Raw genomic sequence first — 24956 nt, forward strand, 5'->3', positions numbered from 1 at the left:
GTTTTTGCACTTTTGTTTGTGGCTAAAAGACGCAACAGCTCAAAATTTGTTGATTTCTGCAAATATAAACTCGCAAATGTTTGTTCGTGCTTCTTAAAAACCAGTTTCTTGCTGTTTGATAGTTAAGTACCGAAATGCCTCGAACAAGCGCCCCCCTCAAATAAGAGCCCCCCTCGAAAAAGCGCTCATCCTAGAGGTAAAGTTATTGAATAAGCGCCCACTCCTCGAATAAGCGCCCATCCTTCAACCTTTAGAAATGGGCGCTTATTCGAATTTCCAACGAAAACATAATTGGAAAGCAATTCAACACGAAAGATTAATGAAGAACACAATTTGTACCCAAATCTACTTTTTAAATAAGTGCCCTCCTCGATTAAGCACCTCCCTCGAATAAGCACCCATCCTGGAGCCTCAAAAATTAAATAAGTGCCCGGGCGCTTATTCGAGGCATTACCGTAATTCAATCGCTTCTTACTTTTATTGCGATCTGTATCCACCAAGGCTGTTACCGTAAGAAGTTTCGAGCTTCTGATGGATTGTCTGGTGCAAAATCTCTGACTGCTTGGTATCTCTCTTCCTTTACTCTGTTACTGCTCACTCGAGATTTGTCGGGGCTATCATGTTCCTTTCACAGAAATAAATATATATCTTGAAAATGGCTTTGACAAAAGCAAACATTTTCTTACATTTTGGCTAGCATATAGCCAATATGTTGTAAAATGTTTGCTTTTTTCAAAGCCATTTTCAAGTTCTGTATCGCCAAATAATTGTCTAAATAGATTTCTGTTCCTTGTCTGAATACCAAAAGCGTGTTCAGCTCTGTCTATCAACATCGAGCACTTCATGACAGACCTGTAAACAGTAATTTTCATTAGATATCTGATTCAGTTGCTATACATTAATCCATGATGAAAACAAAGGGGATGAGTGATACTTGATGCATCTATAGATTTGGTAGTTGGAGGGATGATAGTGGATACCAACAATGTTTTTCTAGTTGCCGTCGACCGATAGTCATGTCCGTGCAGTTTTATTCTTATCATATGAAGACCGAGTCAATAATGTTTGACAATGAAGTTAGTTGTTTGCCATTATTTTTTTCAGAGCCTTCTTTCTGTTAATGATAATCAAGTGTGTTAAAACAAAATATTATCTTCATTTCTACTTGTTTGGAAAAAAACTTTTTGGCACGAGCTGTGCTGGATGCAGGCACCGTAGAGCAGGGAGGCTAGTATGGGGGGGGGACCTTGACTAATTAGCCAAAAATGCAATATATTAAGAAACGAACCGCCAGTAAAGCCTCTTTTTCTTGGGTTTTAGCCCCGTACTTTCAAGAACCCCCAGTTTTCTCAACGCTCCGTGATGCCTGGGTTGAATCCCAATTAGAGGACGATGCCAAATTAGAGCGACGGAGGAATCCAAACATTCATTGTTTTCTCAAGTCTACTTTTATACAGCATTATCCCAATCGCAAACATTTGCATATATCTTATAGATTTAGCCCTCATTTGAGATATAACTTTTCAACAGAAAAAAGTCATCAATATAAAATTGTGATACTAATTCTTTTGTGAGCTACTGTTAAGTAACATATATCCTATCTAGAAATATTTTCTCCTACCAAAGTAACGAGGAACTACATTTTATTTTTATAATGTTTTTTGCATATGTGGAAAACTAACTAACCGTTTGTTGCAAGCTTTTGATTCTTAGAAATAAATTTTCAAAGGTTTCCAATTCTTCGTTAGCAAAGTTTTAGAGTGATACTCCTGTAATTTCATATGGAGTACTTGCCAGCAATGCTATAAATAAATTAAGTGCTGCCCCTGTAAAACAGGTGGAATGTGTTGTAGGCTTAGTTTCATTTCCTTAGGCCCTCTTACAAATATACAGAGTATGCTTTTGTTGTACATAACTTTTGTTGTTGTATATTCATTTCTTCGTGATCGTGTTTCCTTCCTTGGAAATCATTCTACTGATTACCGTTTCTAGAAGCTTACCGTAAACTTTAGCCATTGATCGTTGACTAACAAGCATCTTGTTGACTCAACTGTAGTCAGCTGGTGCTATTTCCTGATTCAGCAACCAGTTTAACTCGATGCTTGAAAGTCGTGCAAATACACCTGCTTACTCTTATAACGAAAATCCATTCTACCTGCAATTAGTAGCAAATTTGCCTGCCCGGTCGAGAAAATAATGATTTTTTTCAATTAATGCCTAGAGTTATATGTTTTCCCTTGGCCAAATAAGGGTTAACAGACCGGCGAGCTACTCAATAGACGCCAATACCTGATAAAGATACCATGTCACGGTCAAGGAGCATGCCATTTTCCAAAGCTGATGCTATTAATGAGCATCAGATTTGGGCTGATGCTACCATTAGACTTTTCTTCCAATTTGAATAAGTTTTTTATCCCCAAAAAATTAATGTACCAAGGAATCAGCCTCGTGCGTCAAAAGAAACAAATCTAAAGAGCCATAGAATCAACGCATCCAGGGTGCTAATTCTGTTAACTGAATCAAAAACGTAATTTCTAAATTGCTGTTTGGTGCTATTCTTTATATATTTGTTATATTTTCTAAATTTGCTAGTTTTTTTTTACTTTTTGTAAATATTTTCAAGCCATAATCTTCAATGACAAAAACAATACCAAAAACATAAACAACAACAGCAACACTAACAGCAACAACAACATTGACAACAGTAACAACCATATTTTAAGGTGATACTATTCTTACTGATTATTTATTTAGATGGTTGCATATTTAGTGGTACTTTAGATGGTTGCATATTATAGCTATCTCAGGTTCAGTAGTTTAAATTTAAAAATTTTAAAAATAGATTTTGTTACGTCATCACTCTAGAACATCACTGACATGTGCCAGTTAAAACTGAAATCAAATCAGCACAGACATAATTTCCATCAATCTACCATAAAGTATACTATTGTCCGAAAGTGTCCAATGTCTGAAGAATATACCGGAGCATTATAAACCTATACTTATTTCAAGATCCCATTTTTGTACAATTAGCTGATAAATCTTTTACCAATCAATCAAAGATTTTAGAGCTTTGTTCGTCTTATTTCAACTGAATGAACAGCAATATGTCATAAAATCGTGTTTCTGGACTGAAGCTATGAATTATGCAAAGACCACTTGAAGGACAAAGCTAAATTTGTTCAGATGGAATAGGCATGTGCTAAGAGGCAACCAGCAACAATACATTCATGCTGAAATATAGACGGGGAAGTTTAAAGGTAAAGAAAAATTTATGTACAGTTGATCTTGCTGTTACTGCCCATAAAAGAATCGTGTTCCCACATCGTCGTGTACTGGCCCTTAAAAGATGGTTTATTGGTACATTTTCAATATCAAGGCGATTATCGACTATAGTGGACCAAGCTTATGAAATCTGAGAATTTCACGCTAGATTTTGTTATTTTGAAACGTTGCGTCGTGTTTTTGATCAGATGAATAGTGAAAAATAAAGCAGATTTTATTGACATGCTGGGATGGGCACGGATATTGGTATGAATTTTGTTACCTCTACAGGCATAAAAGAAGCATTGTTACCTCTACAGGCATAAAAGAAGCATTGTTACCTCTACAGGCATAAAAGAAGCATTGCTACCTCTACAGGCATAAAAGAAGATAATTTCTGATTTATTATTGCATTTTTAACAGAAGAAATCATGGTAACGTTATGTTAAAAGTTGGTTTACAGTTGAGAGAATCAGCAGTCCATCGGATCACTAGCGATTACTTTTGCTAAAACGCCTTTATTGGGTTCAGCTTGGTGTATTATTGTCAGACTGTGATTTGCTTTAGGTGCAGCACTGATAATTAATAAAACCTGTAGGACAATTTGGTAGGCGTTATTTGGGAACTTTAACTCAAAATAGCTGTCAAGAAAGACGAAACGTTTTAGTGATAGTTCTAGAAATCATTTATCTTCACAAGACACTTCAATTGACGAATGATCCTTACTTGTTTTATCAGTATTATGGACCTTCTTCTGGGAAATTTTGTTCAATTTGGACGGTTCAGAAGCTGAGTTCAATTTTCAAAGAGAATAGACTGAGATTCCTATCACTTTCTTGGATTCTGACAAGCATCTATTGAGTGCATTTCTAGAAACCATTCTCTAAATATTGCAAGATATTTAATTGAATAATAAACAATTAGTATTGTTTCAATTGATTATACAATGTGGGAAAATGAGAAGTCTGGGGCTTAATGATGACGTAATCTAAAGAAAGAAGCTCCTGGCTGATAAAGCAGCGCCCCATCCACATTAAACAGTACCATTATGCCGAGTATTACATCATCGACCAACTGTCATCAATTACAGTGCGTCTATAACCTTTGACTTGGAAAAATTTGTTTTTGTGTCTTTATATTATAGCCTATCGGAAAGTTTTATGGCAACGGTAATCCTTCCAGAATTAAGTTGAGCGTCGTGTGAAGTTAGAGCTGTAACACCAGCTGCTCAACCGTGTTCTATCAACCCAGGCGCTATTATTCAGTGCTAGGGAACAGGTTTGACAGTCTTCAAAGTAATTAGAGTTTTAATTTCATTTTGAAAAATTCGAGAACTGGTACAACAATAAAACTTCATAAATTGAAATACATGAATATTTTGCTGGCATTTCCTGGATGTTGCTGCTGATTATAGAAAGCAACCGTCTTGTAGCTGATACTTTTATTCAAATTTGTTGGTGGGAGTTTCAAAAATGAAGTTCAAAGTACCACTTGGAAGAAGAAAACAGAGTCCAGCAGATGTCAATCAGAAGGAGGAGACGTCTTCGTCTGATACAAAGATACGCTCACCAAATTTGAGCATTCGGCGATGGCGAAAAGATGCAAAAACTGAGGTCCACGACAAAAAAGATCAAGATGAGAAATCGTCGGGCCCAAGCTCTAGAGAATCGAGTCCTCTTACATCGCCGAAAAGAAAACTCTCTGACAGGCGGGAAAGTATCCAAACAGATACATCACCGCTGTCCCCGAAGCACACTTTATCAACGCTTATGTCGTCAGTGAAAAGGGCTGCTGCATGGTCTGAAATGACTTCAACATCAGTGAAAGTCCCAACCATTGCTCGTATAGTTTGGCTTGCAAACAGAAGCAAGTGGCTAGCTCTGGATCAGCTGCTGGATAAGCTTTTCCTTGACGAGGCTCCTAAGGTTGACCTGAATATTGAAGCTTCTTTGCTAGGGGTATGTATTTTTTTCGTTTGTATTACGCTGGTGCTAGCTGGGTTAACGTTATAAGGTGCTAGCCGGACGACATAAGCGTTAACCCTCATACCTATGATTGGAGTGGCTGGGATTAATATCATCAGTTTTGTGTCTGAGTTGAGTAATTTTCAGTCGTTGATATCTTTACGGGTGGTCTTTAACTTTGTACAGGTAAAACGATGTCATATATCAGTAAAAAGATGCATATTTACAACCACAAGAATTTTAAAGAACCAGTGGTCTTTGATAGGGATGACTCATAATATTTGATGACGATGTATTCTATTTTGCTACAATCTAACTGCCATTCTAAGCCTCTAGAGAAGCATTTAAATGTCATTGGACTCAGGGGCACGGTAGTTGATATTCATATTGTCCTTAAAAATTGAGAAGAAAGGTTTTTTGAAAATCAAGCTTGAGTTTGTTCAAAGATTCAGACAAAAACTGCTTTACATACGATAATGTGCAAAAAAAGCTAGTACATGTTTCAGCTTTGTTTATTTTCATGGCAACAAATCAACTCGATACATTGCAGGACTATAGCAGATGTTTATGCTTAGATAATGGTAAACACAATTCAAAATTGTATCTTTCATGAGAATTGATAGGGTTTCATCCCTACTAACTTTCCAACAATTCACGCACAGTCTAATTACTGTCAAACTTTCAAAGCATGAATTTTTCATTAGCATATTTAAATTATTTTGCAAAAATGTAGGTTTGATAATTAGCAAAAAGTATCTATAGTACCTACCAGTTGGAAATCAAACTTTATGCACAATCATTTTTCATATTTTCTTGTATGTCCTCCAAAAAGGGTTTGTTGTTTACTAAGAGCATTCATTTGCGTTATTCCAACTGTGATTGGCATGCCGTTTTATGAGCTGGCTCAATTCAGTCGCGGAAAGGCAGACATTTAGAGACACCTGTCAATATACTTTTATGAAATTCCACTAAGAGTATCATCTGCTCTTGAATGAAAGTTAAAGACCTCCGAGAAAAGGAAAAGTTCGCCTTATTCTTGCCTGAATAGAATCAAGAATCGAAGTTCTAAGAATCTATAGTTGTTTGTTCATAAACTGATCAGAAATGCTGTCTTTTTGCATTAGATATTCTAGTTTTCAATTTCTCACGGAAAGAAATGTAGATACCAGCAAAGAAACGACAGATTTGAGTTTGATGAAAATGTCAAAGGGTTGCATTTACGGTGTACCTTTCCATGACAGAAAAGAAACATTTTTTCGTTAAACCCATTTTCAACAGCAACAAAACAACCGACAATTTACGTTTCCGTGTTCATAAACTTCCATTATTTCTTCTCTGTATTTGGTCCTATATTGTGCGGATACTAAGAAAGCGTATTGGTGCTATTTTCTTTCTTTTTTCTGATTTTTAAGCTCACATTGCTACACTTCGATGGTTCGGTGCTTTGCACCTTTACGATATGAAGGGACAAAATACTCTGCTTATAAAGAACTCTTAATCTGCTACTTAAAGCTAGAAATCTAATCTATATTTGATTTTTCTTTCTTCGCTTTCAATTCTGTCTAGTCTGCAAACAATTAAGCCTCATTTGCGTGCACTTGGTTTCCAAAAGAGGCCAAATTCTCCCTGAAATTTGAATTGGCTGTCACGGTTAGTGGCAATAGTTTTCAAACTTTTTAAAAGCGTTAAATAAAAATTTTTCATTAATTTCAATCTACTTTAATTAAAGCCTCAACTGAAATTTATAAAGTATGCTACCAAACTAATCAATCAAGCTTCTGAAGCTTGAAAATATATCAAGCCAAGTCCCCCACCTGGGGTATATAATGCCTAAAAAAGTAAAATTGATTTTTCTCAGCAGTATTAATAAAATGTAATTAATAGAATTATTGAACAACGTGATTAGATATTCTAGCAGAGATGAGAATACAAGAAGGATGCATGCGAAATTTCTTCAAAGCATAAATATATGAACAAAGTTAAATACTTGTTTCAAAAAACGTTGAATTGGAAGCTTAGAGAAAATAGCAAAAATATGTCAGTTTAAAAGTTCAGGTAAAGAATAAAGGGAGAGGAGATAAAAATAGGTAGAAGAACTCTAATGGAAAAATGGAAAATATTTGTAACTACTGCGATGTCTACCTTTATCAATAATTTTCATGTTAAGTTGCTCTTTCAAACTTTTAATTGAGTTTTTGAAAATATCTAAAGATAGATAACAAAGACTGAATTGATGTTTCCTAAAACCTACTTGTGTGTAATGCAGGCATTAGTGTATCCTTGTGAATAGATGCATCACTTTTGACTCTCTGGTTATATAATGGATTACCATGATTCGGATTTTACTGACCGTTTTCAGTTGGATGTCTTAAATTGCTTAAACTTCTTTCTAATAGCAGGCTTGTTGAGAAAGCCATTGCAAGCTCAAACATCATGTTTCAATAAAATTCGTATTTTTTCCCTTCGTCGGTAAAAGTGGTTTATATACAAGGCAATACCCTTAGAAGCTTGGGAAGACATGGCAACCGCGACCTCTTTACATTAGATATTTGCCATTTAAATAAAAGTAATTAACCAGAAGATTATTGAAAAATGCTGAAACACAAATAGGTAGAACGTGTTGCAAAATTTGAAGTAAAAGAGGAAATTCTCTTGCGGAAAACCCGATAGATATTTCCTCTTCTATTGTATTAAGAGCTGCCTTTTGCCAACTTTGAAATAGCAAATACAGTTTTGAGGTCCATTATTATTGCAGCTCTCTGTTTGCGCATTTCATTTCATTAGCGTCTTCTTCATTGAAAAACCTAGAAATTATCTATTATCTAACTTATTTATCATGTATGATTTAGAGTATTTATAACTATATTTACTTAGACTTATGAGAGAGTCTTTATGCCAACGGTTTGGGACAGAAAAATCTTCTTCAGCAAACTGCAAGATCTTCTGATCAATGGTAGATTTGTAAAATTATTCATCATATATGATTTAGAGTCTTTATAACTTTATTTACTTGGATTTATGAGAGACTCTTTATGCCAACGGTTTGGGACAGAAAAATCTTCTTCAGCAAACTGCAAGATCTTCTGATCAATGGTAGATTTGTAAAATTATTCATCATATATGATTTAGAGTCTTTATAACTTTATTTACTTGGATTTATGAGAGACTCTTTATGCCAACAGTTTGGGACAGAAAAATCTTCTTCAGCAAACTGCAAGATCTTCTGATCAATGGTAGATTTGTAAAATTATTCATCATATATGATTTAGAGTCTTTATAACTTTATTTACTTGGATTTATGAGAGACTCTTTATGCCAACGGTTTGGGACAGAAAAATCTTCTTCAGCAAACTGCAAAATCTTCTGATCAATGGTAGATTTGTAAAATTATTCATCATATATGATTTAGAGTCTTTATATACTATTTACTATATTTATTTAGACTTATGAGAGAGTCTTTATGCCAATGGTTTGGGGCAGAAAAATTTTCTTCAGCAAACTGCAAAAGACTTCGTTTACTTTCATCGAAACGAAGTAAACTCAAACCATTCTTCAATTTTAGGAGAAAGGGCGTACCTTGAGCCATTTAAAGACATGAAACCCCTTTTATAGGTACACTGTTTGAATGCTTTGTTTATGTTCTAAAATTAGACGCTAGTAAGCCATCAGTTCTCTACCCTTTGTGATGGTTAAGATGCACAGTTTCAGCATTCATTTAACCCAGCAATCTGTATTTTCATGTTTTGTAGTATATTTTGTAGGATTTTGAATAATTAACCATGGTATAAACCCACTTTCATTAATTTTTCATAATTTACCTGCTAAACCTTTAATAAGAGACTTTCTTTGCATCCACATATCGCGGATTTTCGATTCCAACTTGCTCCCTCTACCGTGACTTTAACATTAATCTCTATGTTGACAGTGTCGCTATTAACTAAAATTGCAAAATAACTTAATTATTTGCTTTTCAAGACATCAGTTGTCGATGCTGGCGAAGATTGTGACATTATGCGCCTTTTCCATTGTCTAAATATGATCTTTTTTTAAATTATCCTATCAATGTGCGAAGTATAAGCTAGAAACCTAGTTTTTCCATGCAAAAAACAGTAAAATAACAGCCCTCTATATATCGAATGCAAAAAGCAGTTAAAATTTTTTTTGCTTTATCAATGAATAGTTCCACGTGGCAAACAACTTAAGTCTCAACGAGACAAGCTGTCTCAGACCTAGCCTGAGTTCCAGACCCCAAACTAAATCGGGTTCAAGCTATCTCAGATCCTGCCATCTTTATTGGCTTTAAATATCACACTCTTTAGATCTTGTAGATTTTAATCGTTTTGCAATGTTCAAAGTGTATTTCTTTTCCATCAAGAGTTCAGTTAAGTTTCGTTTTTTTTTTAATTCCGATTGATACAAATTATCATAATAATTCAACTATTAAATAGCTAAACTACAATGAAATCAGATAATTTTACAGAAAAATCATACATCGGCTAGTGAGATTATTACCATATACATTCAAGGAAACAAGTAGAACGAGACAAATTGAATGGGGTGGGGGATTCCTTAAGGAGGAACTCTCTCAGTAGTCAAACTGATCTAGAAGAGAGCACCCGTGAAATCGTAGAGGTATTATTTACTTGCAAGTTAATCATGAGAGATAGTTTTGCACAGGCGCAGTCGTTTTCAATTTTTTTTAAATTTCTCATTTTTCATTTGCAAACAATAACTCAAATTTTTTGTTTTGTGGCGAAATGTTATAGTTGTAAGAGATTACGCAACATAAATAGTACGTTCCCATTTCCAAAAAAATTGTCTGTCATAATTTCTGTTTTCATGTATGTTGATACAACTGATTCCCACAAAGTCTATCGAATCATCGATTTCTTTTCTTATTCCTTACCTTTTCTGCAAACCGTTTTTTGATGGTCTTACTGACTTACTACAACATTTTCATTGTGATAATGAACTCTGAAGAAGCTCAGAAAAATCAAGTTCTTATTCGTTTATGCCATTTTATACTGTAAATGTATTTCCAAGTTCGATTCTTTATTGACGCGATGACAGGTCATCTTTTTCTTCTATCATACTTTTCTAGTTTTCAAATGCAAGATTTTCTAGCCTCTTTTTGGATAGATGCCTCGTTTTGACCTGTAATAACGAAATTTATCCACCGTCACAGTATCTTTTACTCTTCATTCCTACGCATATAATGTTGAAGTTAATGGTTTCCTTTATGTAAGTAAGCATCCTTTATATTTCTCATCTTATACACTTATCTTCTTGAAATCTTTCCTTCAATCATCATCCCCATGTGTATTTATTTGCCTTATTACTGACGATTGCTACAGTTGGATTGCCGGTAACTTTTGACAAAGTGCAATCTTTGAAAATTTTTATTTTATTTGATTCATGATATTTCCTGAAAGATATTTGAAAATAAGACCTTCGCAGTTTAGCTGAATCTCAGTGAGTCAATGAATGAAATAAAATAAAAATTTACACATGGGCATCTTGATTGGAGGAAAGATTCTGGGAAGATACGCCTATTTATATTTTTCTTTGTTTTTTTATACGTTCTTTGTGTCATCTGTTTGACATTCTTTTTCATTGTATAGGTTTATAGTCAATTTCTTTCTGTTTTTCTACCTTTTTAATCACTTCTTTATCAACTGAACCCTTTTTTACTTCTATCAGTTTTCTTTCTATTGATTTTAATTATTCGATTCTTTTTTACTTCAACTTTTAGCATTTTGCACTTTTCTAAGCTAGCTTTCTTATTTGATCATAATCTACTTCCCTTTTTTGGCTTTTTTTCCCTTAAATTTAACCATTATTTGCAACTCTTTTCCTTTCTTTACTGTTCTACTCAGTCATATTCAGTTATTTTTGATTCTGTGCTATTCTTTGCACTTGTCAACTGCTGTATTTTCTGAAAAAGTTGTGATTGTGGTGACCATCAAGTAGATGTTGCTTCTCAGCAATGGCTGGAACAGAGGATGAATGTTCCAGCCATTGGTTTAGTTGTTTCAACCTGTCTGTTTCTGCCTTAATATTCTTGTGCTCAGAGTATTCAAAACAAAGAACTGAGTTTGTCGACTCCAGCATAGTGTTCTGAAACTTATCATTCATTCTGCTGAAAACGAAAACTTAGTCTGTTGTTATTCAAATTAAATTTGTTGTAATTTGTCAATCCAAACTTTAAACCTCGAGTCTGATTTCAAGGTCATCTTTTCAGGTATTGTGAATCGCTTTGCTTTATTCCAATGACCCCATTAAATGAATTTAGAATTCTCCCACTCATCTTTAACACTTTATAAACTTCCTCGGTTTGTAGTATTATCTTAATTTTCGCATGCTTTTTAAGTTATTATGTTGCCATGGAAATGTCAGCTTATGGTAATTTTGTAGAATGCTGCAAAGTTAACCAAGTCAATGTTTTGTTGAATAACTATTGTTTTTCGAATCTGTTGTTTTGACCAAATCGCAGAATCAGTGAAGTTCCCATCCGATAGCAATAATGTTCAAAATGTCGTCTACATATGAGCGCACCTGTTAAGCTTCTGGGAAAGATTACACATTGTTCTTTACTTGTTTTTGAAAGACGAACAAAACCCTGAAGAAATTGACTGCAGCTGCTGTAAAGCACTGAAAATGTCAGTTCATGAATGAATTTAGCTGTTCATAAAGGTTTCAAGCGATTTAATAGGCAAATTTGCCTGATGATTGCATTAAGTGCGCAACTCGGAGTTGCAACTTAGAATCTTCTTTTTCTATGCACAAAAACGTGTGAAGCACTCCCTTAAGGGAGTTTAGCGCTATGTTACAGGCTGATAATCCGTTATTTTCATTAACAAGCAAACTTTACTGATTTCCTTGAACACATCTTCACTTTAAAATGCACCTTTTTAACCGCATCGTCAATATACAAGAGTCTTTACTGATACCGATACAGAACAGAAATAAACTTTTGTTAGTTAGGTTTTTTGCTTGATATTGTTGACGAATCATCAAATACTTGATTTTACCAAGAAAATTCCGAATTTGAAAGTCCTTTAGCAACTTCCAGTCCATTAGCTAGCCTATTGTCAATATTACGTAATGGGTCCCTAATATCAGCTTATGAACCGAAATGATCATTAGCAACGTTAATTTTTCGGATCAGAGCTTGGAAATTTTATATAAAAGCGGTCTTTGAAATGTCTATGCACCAGCTGGCTATTTCCTGTTGGCTTTTAAAAGTTTTTCAAATAATACTTTTGGGTTCACGTATTCCTTATTCAAAGTAAAAGAACTGAGCTTTTCAATAATTATAAAGATGTGCAATTAAGAGGATTGCTCTATTTTTATAATATGAACATATGGCACCCTGTATAGTCCCAGTTTGGCCTAACAATCTCCTTCCTTTTAAGAATCGTACAATAAACTTTGTCTTGTGCGCCACTATTAGTTCACTTAAGCCCAAAAGTACCTCAGTAGAATACATTAAGTCTGAATGGTACTGGCTTTAGAAAATGCTACATTGATGCTTGATAAGCCTTCAGTTTTGTTGCAAAGTACAGATAACATCAAAGAACTACTTTTCTAAGCAAATCTTACCAAAATCGTAGAGGATAACTTCTGAGCTAACAAAAAATGGATATGGGCTACTGCTCGTACTAAATGGCCGTATCTTTTGTTCTCAACGTTGAAAAACGAAGAAAGCTGGTCTGCCATCCTTTACAATTCTCCTGTTTGCTTGACGAGATCTCTCCACTGCGAAGCACATAATACGTTGATTTCTACATTAAAGCATTTAAGAAAAGAGTACAGATGGTACGAATTAGCCTAATTTGTATACAGAAATACCTGTGGCGGAAAGCCTTCATTGCTCCCTTGTGGTGCGGATAACAATTATTTAATAGATTAGGTTTTATTTGCGATCTGGGGATATAATCTTTTTAAAGCTAGACTAAATACATCTCGTCTCTAGAATGCTGACTTGCATATACCGTTTACGAATATAGTCCTGTGCTATACGTGTGTCTTGTTGCTATGAGAACCGTTCTCGACTTAATGCGTTGTTGGTCGCAGATGATATTAATACTGTGTTATGCTAATGCCTGAATGACTATAAATTGTTACACTCTTTGAAGATGTGAAACACAGATGTTTTGTTTCTCGGATTAACGGACGGATATTTTGGATGGTTCTTGAAGAATTGCTATTGCTATATCTTAATGAAATCGATTCAGCTTCTTTTGCTGTACTTCGTTGCAATGGCTGCTTCCATTTATGAAAAGAAGAAGAATTCGTACTAAGTTTTAGCAGAGCCCTTACAAGTCAGTTTTTTTCATTTTACGTATACTCAAGAGGTCGTGCGAAAATGTCTGTAGAAAAAGTCGCAAAACCACAGACGGACCTGAAACTTCCGACGCCAAGCGAAGGGGCAAAGCAGACAGAACTGAAACTTCCGACGCCAAGCGAAGGGGTGAAGCAGACAAAACTGAAACTTCCGACGCCAAGTGAAGGGGTGAAGCAGACAGACCCGAAACTGCCGACGCCAAGCGAAGGGGTGAAGCAGACAGACCCAAAACTGCCGACGCCAAATGAAGTGGCAAAGGTACCAACACAGGCAGCTACAGGTAGCAAGCGTATGTCTGTGGTCACGAACCATACCGATCCGAAACCCCCTTCAATCCAACATCGACGAAGATCTTCTGCCTATGGCTCAAGTGGTATAAACAGAAGTCGATCACCGAGACCTTTTGAACATATTACGGAAGAATCCGAAGGAATAGAGGTTCCACCAGTCGGCAAAATCGTATGGTTTGCTAAGCAAGGGCTTTGGCAAGCGCTTGATGCATTTTTAGAAAAGCTTTTTCAAGAAAATAAGGTCCAACTCAGGTTCGATCCTGAGCTGCTTCCGGTATGAGTATTCTTCGTCCTTCAAGGTTGTTTTTTCTTCAAGTGATTGCAGAAATCAGTTAAGCAGCAGTTGATTTCAAAAATCAGTTGATTTCAAACAAACGGTGCACTTTTATTGCAAGTAGATCTACCTTTAGATTCAAATTAGCTGAAAGCTGCTCGGATTAATTAATAGCACATCTATATAGTCTTTGTTTACAATTTCGTAGAACATACTATTAATTCTGCAAAAGCTGTGGATTCTGCCAAACTCATCAAGCCAAACATGTTCTTTTCTTTCCAAATTTCCTTTTTTTCTTTTTTTAATACATTTCTTCCTTATAAATTCCGCGAAATGCTTAAACTCAATATTCAGGTACTTTTCTTTTACTGATTCATTCGTATTTACTAATTTTCTCATAAACCTGATATAGTTTGGTTTGCAATATATGTTCTTTAGATAATGCATCATATCCCGGCAATCTTATGTCATATGCCCTATGATTTATCAAATAACCTCGGTACATGATGGTTTGAATATAAGGCGTACATTTCACATCTTATACTTAATCATAGAAGGTATTATCATATAATATGATGATAATACTCCTGTACTATCATTCTACAATAATACATACTGTAGTATTCACTGTCAATGAACATTTTATGTTGACGACATATGACCTGGAATACGTATCATATTGACCTTCTTTGAGGTGAACTGACGACTGCAACAGATTATATTTTCAGTTACCTTCCGAAAGACCTGTTTACAAAACATTTAGGTGCTGTTCAACGCTTTTGAGCATTCAGGACAATTCTTTCTGTAACTGCCCTCATAACACCCTTCAAACGTGTATCTTCATCTCTTTTCGTATATTGGACATAAAATAATCGTTGTTAACTCCGATGTATGTTCAATCCTGTATATCGAAAAAAATCTAGAGTTGATATTTGAAATTCATTTATATTTTTTTGGTTGCTAAGTTGTTTAGGGCATATTCTGCTCCAAAGGTTAAAGTACCACAGAAAAAATGCTATTTCTCTGTCTTGATTATATTTAATTGCTTCAGTCCATACAAGTAGCTTAAAGTTACTATGGAAATAACTCTGAATCCAACAAATAAACAGCCCTTAACTACCTGAGTTTTAAGATAGCAACGTATAAATAAGCCATTTCAAATGTTATTTCTACTACCCAAGCTACCTAACTTTTTATTGTCCAAGTAAAATGTTCGAAGGCAGTTAAAATTCTAAGAAGAAATTCTAATGGAGTACGTGTGTTTTTAATTATGGTTTCGAAACAAAATAATGGTACCAAGTAACCTAAATATAACTTGTTGTATAACACAAAGGACTAAATCAAGTAATTTGCCCAGAATATCAGTGACCGAATACAAATGTCATTTTTTTACTTATTTTTCTGATTCAATTACACGATTATTCCGTTTAATTGGTTTTTTATTTCGTGACAATATTTCGTACATTTATCTAAAAGGATTGACTTTAAAAGATAAAGCTTGATATTGTTTCATTTTTTGGTAATTTTTTCATTGATTATCCATCTTTTTTATTTTTTGGAGTTGATTTTCAAACAATCTGGATTTGATTTTCTAGGAACAATTTCTCTCATGAAATTGTTTTTCTTGAACTGTCATGAGATGATATCATTTTCCCCTAAGAGTTTCATATGACCCCGTTTACACGAGACCTGGACCAGATCGGATCCAAAAGTATCCGGATACTTTTGTGTCCAATCCCTGAAATGGCAATGCGTTTACACGGGTTCGGATAGCGGTTCCAAAAGTATACGGATCAACCAGCTCCCGTGTAAACGCAAGGACTATCCGTACTCTTTTGGATCCGATCCGGTTCGGATCCGCTCTCGTGTAAACGGGGTCTATTATGTTGATTGTTTTCGTACTACCTCATTCTTTTGTTGTTAATTTTTCGCTGACAAGCTTTATTGGTATGCTTTACTTATCTAAAATTTCGTTACAGGAAAATGGCCTCACACCACTTATGCTGGCCTGTCGTGAGAACAAATTCAGCGTTGTTGAGAAGCTTATTGAGCTTGGTAACCCTGTCAACGAGCTTGATAAGGTATCGTGTTTACAACTTATAGACATCGTAAGAAATTGTAGAAAACCTGTGTTTTGAACAGGATAAAGTTACCCAGTTTCCCATTATAAGGACATTAGGGAGCCTATAGAGTATATCATCAATGTGATAACATTTTGTAAAAGAAACATTAAAATCTTAAGCCATGGCTCTTGAAATGCTTTGGCAAGATACATTTGTGCTTCCGTCAGCATTACTGTTATTTTTGAGGTTTTACTGGCTTCATAAAAATTGAAGGCTCCTAAATGAATTTGAGCGATCTATTGATGACCTTAACTTCTATTACTAAAACATTTTTTCTACACCAATATAATTAGAATGTATAGACTAATTTGTATATTTCTGTTTTTAGGAAGGGAAATCTGCACTATACCATGCTGTTACTTCGGGCTCTGATAGCATCGTCAAGTGCCTTCTTAATGCAAAGGCAGATCCAAATCTCACTGCTGGGGTTGGTTTTTTGCAAAAACCTTTGATAATCAGAAAATTAGGTCTTTGATAATCAGAAAATTGTTGACATTCACACAATATTCACATTTTTGATAAGATTGAGTGATTGATATATGCTGGAAATTATAAGCAGAGGAAATACGAATCTGTATCAAGGCTACTTTGTTTTATCTTCATCGCCTGAATTGGTCTTCTACCGTTGAAATATACTATTTATTTTTGTCACGTAAGCAAATACAACGTTAGTTTCTATCAGTGGCGAACTCGCAAGGAATTCTGAATTCTGGGATACTGTCTTATGTCACTATACTGTCTTGTCTGTCTTGTCTTATTCATCATTCCCAAGGGACTTTTTAACTTTAGCAGCAGCTTCCCTGGGAAAGTTACTCCTATTCGCCCCAGGTCTCTAACTTTCAGTGAAAATTCATTTTGACAACTGAATTAAAATTTATTGAAAACAGAAAATATAAATTTTATTTTTAAGATAATATAATTATATAGTTCATATTCAAATTGATGCATTTTGATAGCATATGAAATTCAAGTTTCGAAATTGGCTGACCCAAACTTTAGATAATATATTTTGGAAAATGATGCAAAATTTCTCATAGCACATTACACAACACCTATTCTTTTCAAAATGCAAATTAAAGTTTTATCAGATAAGAAACAAACTCCATATCTTTTGCTCAAAGTCAGTACCTTTTAAGCTTTGTTTGAGCGATATTTACCTTGAGGTGTTTTCGATTACAAATTGCCATGCATTTCTTATTGTAAGAGACTGCTTCATTTTTTCAGGAGCACAACAGAAACTGCTTACAGCAAGCATGTTCAAGAAACAGTGGAGCTCTTGAGATTGTCAAAGCATTGCTTAAAGTTATGGGGAAAGATGCAAAGCTAATACCAGATAATGTAATATCCTAGATCATTCAACTCTATCTGCTAAGTTTTTGCTGAATTACAAAGATAGAGATCAAATTATCATACCGTCTCTTTTAGATTGACACTAACTTTAGGATCTGTCGTCAGAAATCATTTCATGGAACAGTGCAAAACAACTTTGTAGAAAAATCTCGTCATATGAATAAAACTATAGTCTTATAAGCTCATATAAGGACAATTTTGTATCCTAAGAAAGTTTACATTATGTATACAATAATGATTAATATAAAAAAGTGCCTTGTTAAGTACTTTGTTTTCATGCAGTAATAACTAAACACAGCATTTTGGTAATCATGCGAATAGATCTTGTAAAACTGTGTAATAGATTGTCCCAAAATGCGGTTTGATTACCGTATAATCCCAAATATATTTTAGTCATGATATCATGATTTGATGTAACCTCTAAAAATTTTATTTATTTGCATCAATATATCCAGACATTATATTGCATACAGAAAGTTAAAATATGCAGTGAAAATATTTTGTCAAATTTCAGGAAGGAAATTTACCACTGCATATCGCAGCAACGACTCGCAATGCCTTGCTGTCAAAAGAATTACTTCAGAGTCATGCGGAGGAGCAGCTGAAAGCCGTCAATAAGGTACCGTATTTCAACTATAATAAAGACATAGAAATATTTTATCTCTTAGCATCTAGCGCAAACCTTTGATCAATTTTACAGGAAAGTGATTAAGCGAATTTCAGTTGTCCTAAGCGTTTTTCAAGCTAAGCTTTCATCGAATACAGTAGATACTAATATCAACAGTCAGGATTTCGTTCAAGCCATGGCGGTACCCAGTATACTTGGGCGGCAGGATTAGTACAGGGCCTTCAAACACTTAAAGGCTCTAGTGTAACCGGCATGCCTAGCGGCAGCTGTCTTGAGAAATTGATTGTGTTTTGGATTTTCATGCACTACGATTTAAGGCCATTTTTGAAAATATTGAAGCAAAGCATGCCGGTGCGCGAGAGCCTTTAGAAGGGCTAAAAAGCACTCATTCTTGGAAAATATTCAATTTTGATGCAGAAGTGTTTTTTGCTGTATTTGTATGTGTGTAATGACATGAGCATGGATTTAAGTTTGGAAAGCCAAGAGACTGACAGCGGAAATCTTACAAGCCATAGACTTTAACAAAATCATAATTTGAAGTGTTTTGTATTAGGCAAAAGATGAATCTTTGAAGTGTTAAGACGAGCTGTTCGAATACAAAACTTGCTTTTTAAAATAGTGGAGGAGATAACAAGTAGTTGATATATGAAATAGACTCTATTTGAGAAAAAGATTTGTCCTTTTGTCAGTAATTCAGTTAACCTTGTATTTATATGATTTTCTTTAGTGAAAACTTCTGCTTCTTTAACCATCGTTTTGAAACATCAGAAAATTCTAGTATTCAAAGATTTTTGAGATGTTTTTCAAACGAATAATAGCTTTTGACAGCTGAAGGAAGTCAAAGTCAACGAAGTCATTAAATTCTCTCAATCATAACCAATCCAATGCAAGTTTTTTTCACAGAACCCACACTAAATTTTAAAACTAATGCGGAGATAAGAAAAGATTAAAAAATATAAGCATCAATTATTCACTGCAAAATGTGGCTTTTTGAAGACAAATTTCCTTTTCAAACCATGTCATAAGCCGCGAAAGCAGATCTTTACCAAGCTCGTGCGCAGTTTTCCTCCCACACAACATCACAAAAAAAATACACATACTCCACGTACGGAAAATACCGCTTGCTATCTTTTGGTCTAGCACAATTCTACTTCAAAAACATTCAAAGCAACCAGACGATACAAATTCGCGTGCCATGGTTCTTTCATCTTTCGTTTGAAAAACTTTCAATTGCGTGTATCTTACTTTCACAAAGTTTCTATTCAGGCTAGGAATCAACATACAAATTTAGGTTTAGAAATTTCTGAAGGGGGAAGCTGGCCCTTGCCCCTTCGGTGTGCGGACTTTGTTTTGAATGTTGGCAAGAATTTTGTTCATTATAAACTCATTATTTTGTATAAATCTCATAAGGAATAACCGAAGAATGCTTGTAAAATCCACTTAACTTCCCATACCAACATTTAATGGAAACCTAAAGGTATAACACCTATTTCTGCCACTGATAGTTTTTATCAAATTCTTCAAAACCATCAGCATGAAAAGCAGAATAAAATCTGCATGCGATAACTCTAGCATCAGATATTATATTATGGAATTTAGAGGAAGGGAAGGATTGTAGAAGAAGGTAACTGAAACGTCTTGAAGCAGTTAACTTTGTTTCTTATCCTCTGTCTGTCTTTGTACACAGGAGTATTTAGATACACCCCTTCACGTCGCTGCTCGCCACAAAGACGTTGATATAATCAAAATTCTTGTTGATAATGGAGCTAATGTGGCAGAAAAGAATGTAAGTATATCTTACTTAATGTAGCTGAAACAAATCTAAGTATATCTAGAACGTATTTCAATCATTTTCCTGGCGGTTAGGCCCAATCATTACTTGAATCTGCAAATACATAGGCAGCTTCTCCTGTGAAGCACATTATAGTATTGAGATAACTATAGAAAATGCTTCTTTTTATAGCACTGGGTGTACCTTTTAATACACTCATTATTATTGTCATTGTCTATTGAGTTCTGTTCTATCTACGACGTCATTATGAGAAACACGTTGATTGATGAAAGACATCGCACACTGTTGCTATTGGTATCGAGATCTTTAGAATTCAGTGGTCATTATCATGAAATCTTTTTGCTTTTCTTGAATTCTTCAAGATAGGAAGGTTTTGTGGCATTTTCAAGAAAAAAGCTATGTGTGGCAAATTAAAGACGTTTCAGGAAACCAAATCAAAATATCTTTTCAGTTTTGGTTGTTATTAATAAATGAGCCAACAACTGTTATTTAATAACTATTAGAAGCAATCAAATAACTATTAAAAGCAAACTTTGTTTTTGTCTTCTTTCTAGACTGACGGCCAAACTGTCTTGCACATTGCTTGTTCAGTAGGTGACGAAGCTACAGTGAAATATCTACACTCTGTCAAAGCAAATCCTAACATACATGATAAGGTAATCATTTTGCGAAGACATGGATTGCAATAACATTTAGAATATTACCTTATGGAAGACCTTGAGGAAGGTCATTGGAAGCTAAAGACGCACAGGCCGCGATTGTTTTAATTATGTTGTATGAGGAACTTTTCCAGTCTCATATACCAATGAAAAAAGAAGGGCAAAAAAGAATGACATTTTTGCACTTTATTTATCTAAATGTTCCCTGAAGCTTTTAAAAGTTTATTCCCGACTCAAATATAATGTCAATGTATAGTGTACACATAAACTGGAAGTAACTTTTGTCTTTAACTAAAAATCTTTTTGAAAGGTCTGAAACAGATATTTTAACCAGATTTGGTTGGATTTGGTAGTTTATAGTCTGGAAAAAATGCTCGACCAAAGATCAGTGGATTTTCAACGTATTACTTCTTTACTTTTAATCGTTAAAACGAATACTTGGGTGCTCTTCTTAAAAAGTGGTCATTGTTAGAAGAAAATTCAATATTTCTATTAAAATAATGCTCTTCATACTGCATTTTTCTACAATAACTGTATATTTTATAGGGTAGAAATTCTGCTCGAAATCTCTTCAGATGCAAAATATTTTCACCGGTTTATTGTCTGAAACAGCACATTTATCCAGAATTTACTCATACGTGTGATTTGCAAGTGCTAAAGAAATGTAGGTTAATTTCCTCATGGTTTCCTTTCACGGCATGTTTTTACAGCATTTGTTCATTGCTGTCTATTTACGTACGGACAATATTCTATGCCCGAATAAGATCTATTGATGCCAAGAAAAACACGTTTCTGTTCAAGGTACGAGGTGATTTTAAGTCTGAAGTTCTTTTGCAGTTAAATCGAACGCCTCTGCATGTGGCAACAGAAGGTGGTCATAGTTCAATTATTGAGATTCTCATTGACAAGTACAAAGCGGACGTAAATCAGCGTTCAAAGGTATAATTATTCATAGAAATTCCTCACTGCCATACAGCTTTTTCACCGTGTTCTCATCATTAAAATTATATTTGCATGCATTTGTTGTACCTGTTACGTCAAATGCTGTCCAGATGTTTTCGCATACGACAGGCATGTCAAGATTCTGACGTCACTCTGTTTCCCTTTCTCTGTTTGTAATTTCACTATAATAACCCTAGAAATATCTAGTAATAATGATGGTAATGATTTCATTTTTTCAAAGAGTCGAAAATCAAAATATTCATGATTGAGTGACCAAAACCTAAAAAGTCATACGATAAACTCCAAAGAACCTTTGTTCCTTTATCATTTCAAATCTTTCTGCTATGGTGATGATAGAAGTGATAGCAAACCATAATCGCGTTTATATGCTTTAAGCTCTTGAAAAATATATAAAAAAAACTTTATTTATAAAGGTTTTTCACAGTAGCTCCCAAACAATTCAAAGTATAAACCAGTCAGCTCAAATGTATATCAAGTTTACTTCTCAGTGAAATGACGACGAAGTAATTTGTCTTTTCTGTTCTTCATTCCCATTTTATTTTTTGTTGCTAGGATGGCAGCACGCTTATTCATTTGGCATCAAAATGCGGCCATCCAGAAGTCGCTCTGTTTTTCGTCAAAAGAGGAGTCCCACTTCAAATGCCAAACAAGGTTTGTCCTGTTATAAATACATCCATATTTCTTTTGGAGCTGAATGTTGTAAGCATGTTCAGATTCCAAATGAAATGGCTGTCGCATTTTTAAGGCTGTTTCCACTTCTTTTAGTTTTTTTATTGCATCATCTTGCATCGCTTCTTTCCTCAAATTTCTCGAATTCAATCATTTGGCAAAACAGTACTTTCAAGGTCTTTGATATAAAAAGGCTTTTTTCCACACTGTTAGGCATGCCATGAACGTATTTCTTCATAGTGCTAGACAAATTTCCATTTACCTTCAATGTATTTGGGGAAATAAATGATGGTTTTAACAATTAAATCAAATATATCGGCATTTCTGTGTGTTTTTCAAATTAGCGTATCCCTTTCATACTTACCCCATCGGCAATTCTAAATGATGTGGGGCCTACGGCCTAAAATGTTTGCGGGAGGCTAGCTCTTGTTAATCTATCCCCTGCCCCTAAACCCCTGGCATCCTCTTAAAACCGAATCTGAATTTCCCCAACATCTGATTAAATCGTCCACATAGCTTGTGCTCCTATCGAAATTCATTTCTAACGTCTTTACTTCATTTGCCCAATGGAGTGACATTACATCATGTCTTAAAATTACAGGAAGGAGCCATTTGCCTTCATGAAGCTGCTAAGCAAGGCCATGTGAGTGTTGTTAAGAGTCTGCTCCTAAAGGGTGCTTCAGTCAACGTGATGACTAAGGTAAAAATTTCTTTTTTACCTCATTTCTATTGCAGTTCTTGATTTTTTCATCCATTATTATAAAAACTAAATGAATAAATGTTATCATAATGAAAATTATAAAGGCAAGATTTTTTGTGGGAATATATTTTACTCCAATTTTAACGATGATATCTTATAATTTGACCCTAGATTATTTTTAACGCTCTTAATATTTTTCAAAGATAATTGTTACACTTTATGCCATTTAGAAAATGCGTAGGCCAATTTGATTTACGCGATTTGCTCTGTGCAGGATTTCTACACCCCGTTACACACAGCTGTAAGGCATGGCAAGCATTTGGTTGTGCAAGTTGTGCTTGGATTTGGTGCAGACGTCAACTGTAGAGGTGGACAGGTACTTAAAGTTTTTCTTTTTCTCTTAACAATGGAATGATTCCTCTAATGTAAAGTTGCATCTCTCAAACAATAAGCAATGGTCTTTAATCAGTATTTACTAAAATTTAAAGAAAATCAATTTATGACTCATTAGAACTAAAAAGAACTACGAAATCACCAATATTCTAGCTAGATAGAATTTTTTGTCACTTCTAAAAATGAACCTCTTTGATACTGTCTTAAACAAATCTCATCGAAAAATACATCATAACAAATGACTGCACATTTTTCATCAAAAAGAAAGTATTGCACGATATACTAGGTTCTTTGAGTATAACGTATCTTGCTATGTATTCGTTTGAATTTCCACTGGCATCTTGTTATGATTTCGGTAGAACCGTGAGGCACCTCTGCATCTTGCTGCAAGGCTTCAAAAAGACGCTCGACATGTGTCTGAAATGTTGCTGAAAAGTGGTGCAAATGTGAATGCTGCTACTGAGGTACGTCCATCCCGCACTTTACAAGTTGTATGTGATATATATTTTAAAAACTACAATGTACTTAAAAATGTATACTCTCGATGTTGTCTAATTTGTTCTTAACACATATGATGATAAAGTAAAGACATGCTTCTTGAATTAGGAGTCCTTCAAAATATCTTGCAATTAAATTATGCGACTATAAGTTTAAAAAGGAAATTTGTTATAAAGTTATCGTTTGAATTTCAGCAAGGAGTTACCCCTCTTCACATTGCTATTGAACACAAAAACTACGACCTGGTAAAGATGCTGCTGGATGAAAATGCCGATGCACTCTGGACCGCCAAGGTATTTCATCTTAAGGGCATCTTCTTCAGGGCTTTACTGGCCCCTGAATAAAGCAATTACCTTTCTGAATGCGCATTTTCTAGAACGAGTCTGATCTGATTCTTTAGAGATCAACAAGTCGTCTTTTAGCTTATGCTTGTTGGTAGGTTTTAAGCCACTGATAGGTGAATTAGTGTTGAAACGATATCTTTGAGATTGAAAGGGGCGGAGATCGGACATTGCATGATGACACAGAAAAATGGCCTAATAAATGATAGATCATTACTTAACACTTAGCCTATCATACCTTGAGCCCCTACCCACCGACCCAACCACCATCCCCCTTCCCCAACCAACCCCCCCCCCCCCCGTCTTGACCCCATTTCGCCTCGTGCACCACAGTAGTAGATAGTGGGCTGAATACAGGACAAAATAGTGATATTTTCTCCTTGTCAGTATACTATGCAGCACTGGATTTCTCTAACTCTTTTTGCTGCTAATAGTTTCATACTTCTTTGTAGTGCTTTATAAGTGAAAATTTTACGCAAACTATATCATTATTTTGTAGAATGGAGAAATCGCACTACACATAGCTGTGAGAACTTGTAATCTTGCAATAACATTGGCTCTAATTGATCATATCAAAACAAAACACACGCGCAAAGAGACCATTACTGCATTAAACAGCAAAAACTTGGTACGTTATTGATTTGATAAAATTTAGTTTATCACTGATTGTCAATAGTTACCAAAAAAACTATACTTTTTAA

At 34.8% G+C, this 24956-nt stretch overlaps 1 protein-coding gene across 7 annotated transcripts in view; it reads left to right on the forward strand.

The window, feature by feature from the left end:
* The window catches only part of LOC135689293 (uncharacterized), an 84976-nt gene that overhangs the window by 45508 nt on the left and 14512 nt on the right, over nt 1–24956 (forward strand). For 5 of the 7 annotated variants that reach the window (XM_065206479.2, XM_065206478.2, XM_065206477.2 and 2 more), the window contains 13 exons: nt 16119–16220; nt 16591–16689; nt 17487–17600; nt 18127–18231; nt 19928–20026; nt 20587–20688; nt 21529–21630; nt 22207–22305; nt 22925–23023; nt 23298–23399; nt 23776–23880; nt 24109–24207; nt 24755–24883. In XM_065206479.2, the coding sequence (XP_065062551.2) occupies nt 16119–16220; nt 16591–16689; nt 17487–17600; nt 18127–18231; nt 19928–20026; nt 20587–20688; nt 21529–21630; nt 22207–22305; nt 22925–23023; nt 23298–23399; nt 23776–23880; nt 24109–24207; nt 24755–24883 (1356 nt within the window). Of the gene's footprint in view, nt 1–6; nt 5223–11236; nt 14140–16118; nt 16221–16590; nt 16690–17486; nt 17601–18126; nt 18232–19927; nt 20027–20586; nt 20689–21528; nt 21631–22206; nt 22306–22924; nt 23024–23297; nt 23400–23775; nt 23881–24108; nt 24208–24754; nt 24884–24956 lie in introns of those variants that run through there. The other 2 variants (XM_065206475.2, XM_065206474.2) reach the window with 2 other exon arrangements.

This window comes from Rhopilema esculentum, chromosome 9 (assembly GCF_057945365.1).
Source record: "Rhopilema esculentum isolate cy_ngs chromosome 9, ASM5794536v1, whole genome shotgun sequence".
NCBI classification, from domain to species: Eukaryota; Metazoa; Cnidaria; class Scyphozoa; order Rhizostomeae; family Rhizostomatidae; genus Rhopilema; species Rhopilema esculentum.